General features: G+C 43.3%; 1 protein-coding gene across 3 annotated transcripts in view; it reads left to right on the forward strand.

Annotated features, from left to right (window-relative positions):
• LOC141782758 (activin receptor type-1-like) overlaps window positions 1-12,789 on the forward strand; it is a 201,142-nt gene that overhangs the window by 171,149 nt on the left and 17,204 nt on the right. For 2 of the 3 annotated variants that reach the window (XM_074659450.1, XM_074659449.1), the window contains exon 2: window positions 12,644-12,717. In XM_074659450.1, coding sequence (XP_074515551.1) covers window positions 12,651-12,717 — 67 coding nt within the window. In that variant the 5' untranslated portion in view covers window positions 12,644-12,650. Of the gene's footprint in view, window positions 1-12,454; window positions 12,537-12,643; window positions 12,718-12,789 lie in introns of those variants that run through there. The other variant, XM_074659451.1, reaches the window with a different exon arrangement.

A 12,789-nucleotide genomic window follows, 5' to 3' on the forward strand; every position in this document is an offset into this window, starting at 1 on the left:
CACAGAGGAGTAAAGAAAATATTCACATTTAAGAAGCAGATCAAGAAATCTGAGAATTTGGGGCTTTTTTTCTCTTTAAAAATTACTCAAAATATTTGCCAATTAATTCCATAGTTGATAACTAATCGATTAATGGATGCAGCTCTAATGACTAACAGTCAAAAACCCACTGGGATTCAGATTGCTATCACATAAGATAAAGAAAAGAAGCATGTTTTAAAATTGACTTAATCAGTTGTCAGAATAGTTGCTGAGAATTGTTCTGTCGATCGAGCAATCGATCATCTTATCATTTTAGCTCTTAAGTAAATTATCAAGGAAATGTAAATGCATTTCAGAAAGCATGAGGCGAGTACGGGTGGGGGGTTGTTGTGGTAGTGGTAAGGGGGGTGGGGGGATAGGCCTCTGATAGCAATCATTTCTCTGTGCACAGTAATTTGGCTGTCAGAAGCAGCTGGCGGTTTGGGTTGGAACAATATGCAAGTGGAGGGAGAGGGAAGCGCTATAGCTCTGAAAAACCCTCAGAGTGTTGGGGGTTTGGGTGGTGTGTGTGTGTGTGTGTGTGTATGCATATGTGTGTGAGTGTGTGTGTGGAATCAGGTTACACAGTCTGTCATTAACAAGAGAACTGCAGTTATGAGACCAAGATAGACTGCTTCAAGTCTGAGCAGGAGTCTGAGGATCATCGCTCTTCCATGTAGGTGGCTCTCAAGTTAGGGAGGAGGAGGGAGGGGATACTGTGTGTGTGTGTGTGTGAGACATTATATGTGTGTGAATGCAGGTCTGTGGGGATGCCTGAAGGATAGGGAGGGGGCAGGATTTGGCTTGAAGTCTAGCTTAGAGCAGCATCCTTCAGATATCTTGCTTCAGTTTTGGCTATACTGTATGTCCTGTGTGTATATGAGCATCTATAGTAGGGGTGGGAAAAAAAACCCCGATTCACCTATGTATCGCAATTTTTCACCCAAATTCTGACATTTATGTTAAATGCATTCAAACGGCCCCAATGGAGCTGACCATGGATGTATAAAGAGAACAGAGCTAACGGGGAGAGCTAGTGACAGACTTGGTGAAGTTAGCGGAAGTGTATACACATGTGACTACATTTGGTTTTCAAAATAAGGTGTTAACAAAGAGAACTGTATATGCAAAATACATATATAGAAATAAGATTGTTTGGATTATATTCACCTGAAGTATAAAACATTACATGTCCCTTTTTAAATTAAAATACCACTAATTTGTGAGGGAAATGGCTTTATTCTTTTATTTTTGGTTTGCTGGGAAAAAAAAATATTCCTGACAATGACTGATGTATTTGACTTCAAAGACTACATACTGTACACGCTGAAAACATTTTTACTGTATTAATTTAGATATTTCTAAAGTGAAAGTCCTTAGGAGTGTATGATTCAACTTTTCCTCATGGTCTAGTGTTAAAAAAAGTTAACAAAAATCGTAATATCAAATCGCAATATTTGTAAAATTGCAATACTTAAAAATCGCAATACATATCAAATCGGCATCCAAGTATAGTGATAGTATCGAATCGGGAGATAGGTGTATCGTTCCAGCCCTTATCTATATGCTGACTTACTGTAAATTGACTATAGCACCAAACCTGGCATCAGATAAGGCAGCAGGCTGCAGAGGAACACAGCATGTGGGTTGAATTTGCCTCTGCTCTATTGCTCATGTCCAGCTTTTTAGAAAGGGGCCCTCTGTCTGCAGTGTTATTTTTAGTCAAAAAAAAGCCTTTTAATAATCATCAACCTTATGTAGCCCAAACATATCACGATGAGAGGAGCTGTCTGGGACTTGCGGGCACTGCAGTCTCAGCATGACACGGGAAGTTAGAGGGGAAAAGAGAGTGAGATAAAAGACTGCCTGTGCGTATGCCAGATTTTAGTCTTGTTCCTGTTTGCTCGCTCTCTCCTCCTCTTCTGGTGGCTCCGCACAGACGTATTGATTTCTTTCATTCCGTGTTCAAATGTGGACGAGGACCAGTGGAGACAGAGAGCAGGGAGACAAGACGCTACTGTCTGCACAGATGCACACACACATAGATCTGCAGTGCTCGTGGCTCCTCTGCGCTCTCCACCACACTAACCCCAGACTGCACTGGTGGAGACAGTCTGCAATACACATTTTATGAGCCCTTCACTCGCTCCAGTGCTCGTGTCTTATCGCTCAGCTGTTAAAAGTTATGGCTTTGTTTCAGTTGCTGCCTCTTCTCTGATCTCGTTCGCCCAGTCCCAGGCATGGGCTCTTATTTGGTGTGGGCACTTTGTCTAAGACTTGACAATAATCTGTGTTTCATCTCTCGGGTCACGGGGTCGTAAACTGCAGTAATTGTGTTATGATGGTAGGACTTCAGCATCATGTTGATGTTTGAATCAGTCCAGTTCATTCCCCATGCTGGAGCCAAATGGGGAATTTGTTATGTTTTAGTCATTCATTGGTTTTGACAAGCAAGTAGTGCTGGGCAGTATGGCTAAAATCAATATCACAATATGAAAGGAATGTCTTTGCGATATCTGCATTTACGTATATTATGATATGGCTGCCCCTTTTTAGTCAATTAGTCGACTAATTGGTCGTTTTTTAAAGATTTCCTTTGTCGATTAGTAATTTTTATGCTTTTTGTCATGCTGAATGACTTATTTCTAAGAAACTTATGAGCACATCTCTGGTAAACACAAGATTTAAAGTGATGCTTTCCTGTGATTCTCTGTGGAGAAAATCAATTTCACAGATCTGTCGATTAAATCAACTAATCGATTAGTCATATGAGTGACTGCCATAGCAAATGCACTCATGCAGAATCTAAGGCTGCAACTTACAGATATAATCGTTATCAGTTAATCGGACGATTATTTTCTCACTTAATCGATTATTTAGAGAAAAAAAATCAAGCAAATATTCACATTTTAGAAGCTGAAAATATTATTTTTTTAGGATTGTTGCTTATAAAATGGTGCAACGATTATCAAATGTATGTGATTTACAAATTGTTTGCATTGACAAATGCATTGACAAATGCTTTTATTGAATAATCACTCAGCTCTTCATGCAAGAATCCCTGACGTCTTCCCAGTTCTGACTTTATCATTAAAGCTTAGAAACTGTTTACTACTGTTCCTTTTTCCTTAGAAGTCTCTCCCCTCCGGAAAGCCAGGAAACTCCCAGCCATAAAGGCTCCATTGGCAGCAGGATGTAATAGCGCTTTATGCACATTCATTGTTTTGTGGCGAGCTGTTTGCTGAGTGATTATCATCTCGGTGGTGAACGGTCTGGTCGATGTTTGTGGGTCACACAGCGAGGGTCTTACTCCTGGAGCTCGGTCTCTGCCAGGCAGGGCGCACGATCAATCAGGACTAAATATTAGCCGTGACTAGCTGTACACACAGCTCTTTGGTCTGTTTGCCCGATTTTCTTGTTTCACAAGAAGGAAAAATGTGTTTAGAGGGTGTACCGCGATACAAATCAAGGTGTCCTTTTGAGAGCAGTATTGCCCCAGCAGGGCGGTGAACTTTGTGAGATGGTCGTTTGGAGGGAGAGTGTTTGTGCATTCCTCTGTTGGCAAACATCGCCGAGGGCCGTAAAGATGGTGTTTGAATTGGCCGTGTCAGATGTTTTGATGACTGTGTGAAAATGAATGTCTAATTGCTATGGTGACCATTGCGTAGAAGACTTGTTAACAGTGTCTTCGCAACGCTGTAAAATCTTCTCGCGTGACATCACGCAACACAAAACCATAGTAAAACCTCGCTTTAACACAAAAACTCCTTTTAACTGTGTAGAAATTGAAGTAGGTTTGCTTTAGTTTTGGTTTCTTTGTTGCCTGTGATGATGCAGAACTCGAGCATCTGTTGTCCACATCGTCTGTATGCCAGACTCTCCTCTGTCTCTTACATCTATTGCCCTAGGGGTGCTACATCTAAACAAATCAAACTTTGTCATGATTTAGAAAGCAGTGTACTAAAATATGTCTGTTTTGTGATGCCGGCCTGGCAGAGCGTGTGAGAGTGGGTGTAGAGGTGGAAGGTAGGGTGGGACCACAGCAGGAAGAAAAGACAACTATTGTCTCTGATTACATTTGATCTAGGCCGAATACACTCTCTGTGTGTGTGTGTGTGAGTGCACACACACACCCTGGCTTACACTGTATCCAAGGGAACAAAAACCTGCTATGCTGTTGCCCGCTACAATGAATGTGTGAGTGAGAGTTGAACATACGCAGGGGGGCATTTGCATTTGATTACATTCCTCACAGTGTGAAAGGAGGCAGCTGCTGAGATACTGTCGGGCTGAGAGATGGTCCCTGATGGGGCGCTGCTGCAGATTCCACAAGCTCCTCCAATCTCCACATTTGATGAGGCCCTTGGCCAGCGAAGTGTGTTTCCAAAGGTTATTGAGCTTTGCTTTGTTCGCAGCAGCAGAACCGTACGCCTTTCACACTCGGCCTCAGACGTTTGACACAGGATATCGAGAGGGGGTCAACCTGCGTTTCACCGTTACACCAGACAAGGTCACAGCACCACATTTAGCTCAGTTTTCGATACTGTCGCCAGAACGATACCTGAGTTTGGTTCAATAACATTTCCTAAATATATCAGTATTTAAAGGTGTGGGTCACTTTTGATTCCAAGGAGCAAAGTTTTAATGAGCTAGTGCCTGTTCGGTTTGTATTTTGTGCTCTACTTGCATTAGGGCTGGGTATCGGTTAGGCTTGTCGCGGTAGTTATTGTTGCACGGTGGTCGGGCACACACCGATTACATTACGTACCCACCGCCCCCACCGTCGTTTTGCTTTTTTAACAGAAATACAACCTATTTAGTTCATTTTGGCGTATCAGCGGCATGTTATCAATAGAAAGTCGGACGACGGACGCCTCAAACTGAAAGTGAATGCATCTCAGCTCATCTCAGTCTCAGTACAGAGTAGCAAGTGTCATATTTCACACACGTGACGAGAGAGTTGACAGTTGATGTTGACAGTCCGAGAGATGGCAGAGGATTTGGTGTCGAAGCGAAAAGCAACCACGCCTGTTTGGCAATATTTTAGATTTAAACCCAATGCTGTAAGAGAACCATAACGTTAATGAAGTAATCAGCGTGAGGAGGACGGAGCGGTCACCTACCGGCAGCCACTCAACGTTAAAGATCAAAGTAAGCGCACTACACATATTGACCGTCATATTTTCTTGTAGAATTTCCTGTGTAATCGGTAACACCGGTGTTGTTACAAGTTTATTAAACGGTGGGAAAATTTCTTCACCGTCACATCCCTAGTATCGGTACTCATTACCTTTTAAAGGTGCAGTGGCGATTAGCTAGCCAGTGGGACACACACACACAGCTTCCGTTCACATGATGGGTATCGATTTGAATGATGTATTACATTGGTATCGGTATCACTTTAAGGGTTAGGGTTATTGGTACTGGCATCATGATTCATATTTTAAACGATACCCAGCTATAACGAGCATGCAGATTAAAGCCCAGAATTAATTAATTTGTGATCTCGTGGCTAGATTCTTCATCACTCAAACCAGCTGCTCACCTGCTGTTATTTTGTCAGAGAGTATTTCACATTATCAAGCAAAATATCTGTTGTAATATTTGCTGATCCTGCTGCTATAATAATCTACCGATTCTGGAAACTCGACTGCCGTCTTATTGTCTATTGCCTAAACACACCTACACACACTGCTGCGCTGTTTTGAGCTGTTCCTGACAAAAAGTAGACAGTAAAACATCGGCCCTAGATTCGCACTGAAAGACACATCTAGCCTGCGCCAAAAATGTTGACAGTTTCAGAAAGGACCAAAATATGACTGCTGCTGCGAGCCAAGTCAACAAACCAACCAACTCATAACACTGTCTGGAACTTTAAATAAAGTAAGGCCAAAACCTTGTTTATTGTTTTGCTGCATTTTCGAAGCACAAGAGCAGCACAGATGGATGATTTTACTTCATGACATGTCTCTGCTTTTTTTTTTTTTTTCTATAGCCCTACTTTTCATCAGGCTTTCATCGCACACTCTAAATTGATATTGTACAGCCTGACACAGATTTGGGACCAAGATTTTATTAGACCCATCTTGCACAGTGTGACCTGCAAGACTGCCAATATCACACAGTGTGTAGGGCCCTTAAGCCAACTACACTGCAAGCCTTCCACAAGATGACCCATCAAATCTGTCCCAATCAGTGGGCAACTCCGGGGTCTGAAAAGTGAAGCCAACGCTGAAGTGCCTTAAACTTGCATTTTTTCTAACAGCCAGCAGGGGGCGACTCCTCTGGTTGCAAAAAGAAGTCTGGTGGTATAGAAGTCTATGAGAAAATGAGCCTACTTCTCACTTGATTTATTACCTCAGTAAACATTGTAAACATGAGTTTATGGTCTCAATCGCTAGTTTCAAGTCTTCTTCAATACAGCATGATGTTCATTTAGTAAATTATGGACCCATTTAGAGTCAAAATGACCATAAAGCAGGGTATGCTTCATGGCGTGGCTACCTTGTGATTGACAGGTCGCTACCACGGCGTTGTCCAGTCTGGGAGTTATCCCGTGTTTTTGTCTTGGAACTTTAACCATTTCACAGTGTGTTTTCAGTTCATAAAAGTTAATTATAACCTTTTGGACGCCTGAAATTGTCGTATTCAGCGTTCGGTTGAACTTAGCTCCACCCTCTCGTGTCACTGCTGGTTGCAAAAAGCGAAGATGGCGACAGATAAAAAAACAAGATGGTGATGGACGAAATACTGAAGTAGAGGCTTCAAAGCAGCAGTCCACAAACCAATGGGTGACGTCACGGTGACTACGTCCACCTTTTATGTACAGTCCATGGTCCTAAATTGGTTTACCATTACCATTGTGCTTTATGCACATTGTGAGGTAGTCCTTGACCCCTGATAATCAGATGTTTTTTAAATCCAACATTGATGCTTAAATCAACAGTGTGCACCCTTCTTTTTTTATTGTAATCTTAATCTACTCAGTTCATAAGCACAGTTTTATCAAGGGTTTGCGTGTATTCCCTCATAACCTACTAAAAAGTTAAGGTTGTGTGTTCTATAAACTTTGTTTTAGTCATCCCAAGTGCTGTGTTTGACTGTAGGCAGAGAGTGTTTTTTAGACTGAGGTGTACGTGTTGATTTGCTGAGCTGTAGTGTGAATATGAATGTGGGCTGCTGCAAAGAGGACGACTTTCGCCCTCAGGTCTGTGCTACACCCACATTCACCTAGGAGCGAACCATCTGTGTGTCCCTGATGGCACGCTGGCACTTTGGCTGTCTGGGTCTGGGTCGGGGACGGGGGACAGGGACAGGAACAGCAGGCGCCGCATTGCCCCAGTCTCTCTGCCTGTTTCTTCCCTCGCCGCCCCGCAGTTTGCTGCAGTTTCCTCGGTGCCGGGGCTATTTGTGCCATGGTAACTGTGCCAGCCTGCCAGCTCACAGACACAGATTCCACCTCTCGTCTCCCTCTCTGCCAGCATGATGACTCAGCAGCTCCTGCAGGGCTTCTAGCCTCCTCCCTCCTCAACCTCACTGATACACCATGCTCATCAGACAGTAATGTTTTGTCATATTCTCTCCTTCGTCTTGACCCGAATACAGAACACACCAAAATCATAAAGCATCCAACTAGACTAATATTTTTGTTTGTTCTTGAAAGCTATTACAACAATCAGTTTGAAAATGTCACCTAGAAACAACAAATGCTAATAAAATATTAGGTTTATGGCACTTAAAGATGTGGTCTTGTAAGTGTACCAACTCCTTAAATGTATTTAAATCATCATAACTGCCCACATGCTCCTGTTTTTGGGTTCAGTTGTACCAATCACAGCATTTGAGTGGCATGTTTAATCATCTCCCTTTAATCACTTTAAGCTCTGCTCAACATCTTAGAGGAGTGCTTATCAAGATGGCCCTCTGGAGTGGGATCACTGGAAAGAGTCTGGGAAGGAAACGTGGCGTCGTAAAACGGGAGCCTTGATATGTAGGATCACTTTCAAGTCCCTCCAGCAGCGCTCGGCGGGAGTCAACCCCAACATGCTTTTCACTGGGCCAAGTCTATTTCAACTATTTCTCTCCGGGTTGTACACACTTGACTACCTTGTGTTGAGCTAAATGTGAGCAAGGTCAGTGTTTACGCATCTCGGATGCATTGATATCATCATACAAAATACTTGTGGTGGGAAAAGCTTTCAGATTATTTACTTTAAGTTACTGTGAGGAACCTTTAATTGCTTTTGAAACCGTCTCAATTCAATACTGATGCCTCTATGTGACCTACATAGTGATCCAGACCATCAACAAGAAGATTGGATATTTCTATATAGTTATTATACCTAATGCTTCAGACGAAATCATGCAGGCTCACCAAAAACTCCTTCAGCTCAGACTCCAGCAGGACCTTCGGCAGCGACCAGCTCGCCTCGTTCAGACCCAGCTACAGCTACATTGGCGTCTTCGACCTGCAGTCGGGAGTCTGTGCCCAGCAGCAGCAGCTCCTCCGGCCAGGAGCAGAGCTTGGCCTCGCTGCTTCGCTGCTCCCCGCTGGGAGCCAACACCGACACCATGCTGCCGTATTGCTGGGCATGCTGGAGGGAAGGGGAGGCACAGGAAAACCAGAACCAGGACAGAGCATGGCGGAGTGTCAGACCCCGCTGCAGTAAAATTGCAGGTTTTCTAAAGGGACTCTAGTGCTTGGAAACACTACCAAAATTAGAGTTCCTCGTAATAGCTTTAAGTAAAGACGTAAATCCATACAAAATAGTTTATTTTAAAAGGAATAGTCCTGCATTCAAAAATGTTTTAAGAACAGAAGTATTATCAACTAAAAATAGTTAAAAATCTAAATTACTGATTGTGCAGACTGACCCCTTACATACATGCATATTACTTGCATACATGCATACATATTATTATAAATGTTATTTTATTATTACTGATGCCTTAAAATGTAGGTAGCCTTTAAGGCCCAGAAACACCAAACCTATTTCAAAGAACTAGCGGCAACAAAGACCGCCTATTGCGTCACCTCACGTCGCGTTTGTCTCGTCCAAAACTTTGCCCAACTACCACATTTGTTCTGCAACTGCGTGAGATGAAATAACTCTACCAGCAGGTCGCGGTAGTCTGTATTCGTCATTCAAATAGGGAAACCGGAAGACCTACTGGACTGCGGATATACAAGCCGTTGTTATGATACTTACATGAAACAAAGCAGCGTTTGTCGATCATTTTCACACCACTCTCACTCACCACTTAGCTTCATTCCAGATGGCCATGTCGTTGTTAAAATATCCGCGTATTGAAATGATCAGATGAGATGAAGATGAAAAATGAGAAGAGCCTTCTGTGTTTTTACTCTTTACTTTACTCGTTGGCTTGCTTTACTCACATCCGTTTCTCTTCTCGTGCACTGATTCGTTAAAGCTGAACAGCCAATCAGAGTGTTTTACATACAAAACATGTGATCCGACTGTCGGATCACATGTTTTGTATGTAAAACATTAATCTGCAAAGTAAAAAGCAAAATATCTTTCCCTGAAATCTTGTGGGGTAAAATGTTGAACTGGCTTAAAGTCGAAGTAAAGTACAAGTACTTCAACATTGTACTGAAGCACTGTACTTGATTTACTCTCCAGCATTGCAAAACATGAGCTTTAGACACTTGGAAATGTCCACCAATATAAACTGCCTAACCTTTCACAGAGTGAGTAAAAGAGAAGGCATCGTCATAATGCATTGTAAAACAAACAGCTTACTCACTGTTGTTAAATAACGTCCGGCCACCTTTTTTAAGCTTGTATAAAATGTTGCTCTGCATTATACCGTCGTAAGACCCATTAGATTATTAGCTCCAACAAACATGGGGAAATATATCATACGTTATAATTACCATGTGGTATTTATACTGGTTTCCTGTTACACCACCACATCAGAGGATATAGGAAGAGGGAGTAGAAGGAAAGAAGGGGGTTGAGACAGATAGTGTGGGGGGGGGGGGGGAAATGAGAGCACACTCTTGGCAGGATGTCAGCTCTGTGAACACACAGTGTAGCAGAACGCTGCCAGAGAATTCAATACGCAGGGATAGAGAGCTGCAGCACACACATAGCGCCATAAAGTTGTCTGCTCAGATCGCAATCGGTTCTGCAGATGCTAGCCCTGCCTCTCTCCTTTCCAAGAATCCCTTCTGAGGTTTCCAATATCAGGACTAGTCCTTCTGGGTGTGTGCGTTCATCAAGGGGAAGCTGTTAGCTGGTCTGATGATATGTTACCAGCTAGCTATGGGGAGAGTCGTTTGTGTTTACTGCACTCATGCAAAATACACCGTGTAGATAGAAAAAATGTACAGTAATGGATTTGTGCAAATACAGAAATCCAGCTGCTACTACCCCATCATTTATTATTATTCTCATGTGCAATAATTTGTGCAATACCCTGGCATTAATGCTGCATTTATACTGTCGTATTTCAAGAAATATTCTTATTTAATTCATATTTATACTATAATTGTTTTTATATTTAACACACTTAATAGATCCCACTTCTCAGCATTTTGTATTTACTTATTTGCATTGGGGTTAGACAGTATGTTATACGTATATTGTACGTCTTTAATCCTGTTGTTGCCTGTTGGGCTTGAGTTTATCATGTTATGATTTGAGCATATTACTTTATCCTAAATGCAGTACCTGTCAGGGACAATATTTGTCATTGTGTTGTGTTGTTAATTGATTTCCAATGATAAATATATGCATACATTTGCAAAAAAGCGGGTATATTTGTCCACTCCCATGTTGATAAGAGTATTAAATACTTGACAAATCTGATTCTGATAAACGCATGTTGGAGAAAAAGCAAAAAAAGGCTCTCAGGTTTTTGCAGCGCAGACTGAAATATTTGCTTTGTACATAACAGCAAACACATAATAGGACCACTTAGCGGCTTGGTGGCTCGCTGCTGCTTATGATGCTTATTTAAGACAAAGTGTCTGCGTGGGAGAGATGAGTTGAGAGACGGAGATAATTTCAGTGCCCCGTCGAGGGTCTTTCAGCGGTAAATGTAAACAAAAAGTGCAGCAAATCATTTACCTACACTAATTGAAGCCATTAAATGGAGCCTCATGACATGCTCTACTTAGTTAATTGAGGTGAGTTATTGATCGTGCGAGTCAGGATGTCGTGCTTGTCTTTCTACATGACTGATGTATGAGTCAATATCAAGATTAGACAGAATCACCTTTTTTTTTTTGGTGTGTGTGCTCCAGACTATTGTCTTTTACTCCTCTGCTTATCTCTTTATCCTGTCCCCCCCCCCCCCTCCGGCGTCACCGCCCCCCCACCAGCATGGTGCCCTTCTTCCCGCTGTCCCCCTGGGCGCTGACACCAGACACCTCCTTGTCCCACTTCTCCCTCCCTACCTCCCCGTTACAGACCCACATGTCTCTCCCCCCGTTCTCTGCCCTTCTCTGACCCACTGTCCCCCAGTTGCCCCCTGGCCATACCTCCCTCGCCTCTCCGTGCCCTCCTGCCCGTTCCCTGCCCCCATCCCCTCCCCCCGGTCCAAAGGGAGCAGACAGAGCTCCCGATTATCTCTGTGTGGCAGCCTCTGTTTTGTGCTCTGATTAAAGGAGCAGCATGTGGTCTGTGTGCGAGCGGCCCGTACAGACGCCGCCGTTGGGCTAATGCTAACGTTATGTGCTTAATCATTTATGTCTGGGAGACGGGCACAAAGGCTTGGAGGGGATGGAGGTAAGGGAGGGGTTGGGGGGGGGGGTATTTATCTGTGGCACAGATGCATTCAGGCGCGCACACACATGCTTCCAAGATAACGGCCCCGGTGCTTAGTGTGGCATAAACGGGGCACGCTGCAGGCTACGATATCTCCACAAAAAACTCACAGATCTTTTTTAAAACGAGTAGCTAGGGGGGGGATTTTTTCTCTTGAGTTTACAGTTTGAGTTAAACTGGCGGTCTGTTAAAAATCTGTCACTGGATAAACATAACTGCGCGGCGTATGTGGACGCTTCCACAGACGCATTAAATATTGAAGGATTAGACTGTCTCCAGGTCTCTAAACGATAGTATTTGGGCACCCACACTCTCCCCGCTGTGCTCCTCCTCCTCCTCTTCCTCCTCCTCCTCCTCCTCCTCCTCTCTCGTCTGTCTGCTCCTCTTCTCTCACTGCCAAGCAGCCTGTCCCTCCAACACACACAGACATCACCACGCACGCACAAACGCATGCACGCACAGAGGCAGCCAATAAGAGAGCACCAGTCTCCCCATTGCTTGCCACTCAATGCCTTGTTGCCAGGACAACAGGAAGGCTTGAGACCCACTTTACTTGAGCATTTTAAACTTGGTGTTGACTCTTTTTTTTTCAGAAAACAAGAAAAGGTCTCCCTCTGTAAAATTGCTCGCTCTAATACTCTTAGGTCGACGTCGAATCCTGTCTGTCGCTCTCTTCGTCTTCCGTCTGTCCCCGAAAGATGTTTTACAAAAATACCAAAGGTTTTTTAGTGCATCAGTATAAAAGCCCCCTTTTTGCCTGGCAAAATACACACATTCATTGGAGTGCAGCCCTCATTTTTGTGTTTCTCTTTTTCTTTTCTCTCTAGGTCTACAATGACGCTTGGGGACATGTTTCTTTTGGTTTTGATCGTCCTCGTCCTTCCCTGTTCGAGCTTGGAAGGTAAGTGTCTCGTCCCAAGTACATGTAGCAGCTGGAAGGGTGTGTCTCTGTTCGTCTCTTCTCTTTTACTCA

Source organism: Sebastes fasciatus, chromosome 14 (assembly GCF_043250625.1).
Source record: "Sebastes fasciatus isolate fSebFas1 chromosome 14, fSebFas1.pri, whole genome shotgun sequence".
Classification (NCBI taxonomy): Eukaryota; Metazoa; Chordata; class Actinopteri; order Perciformes; family Sebastidae; genus Sebastes; species Sebastes fasciatus.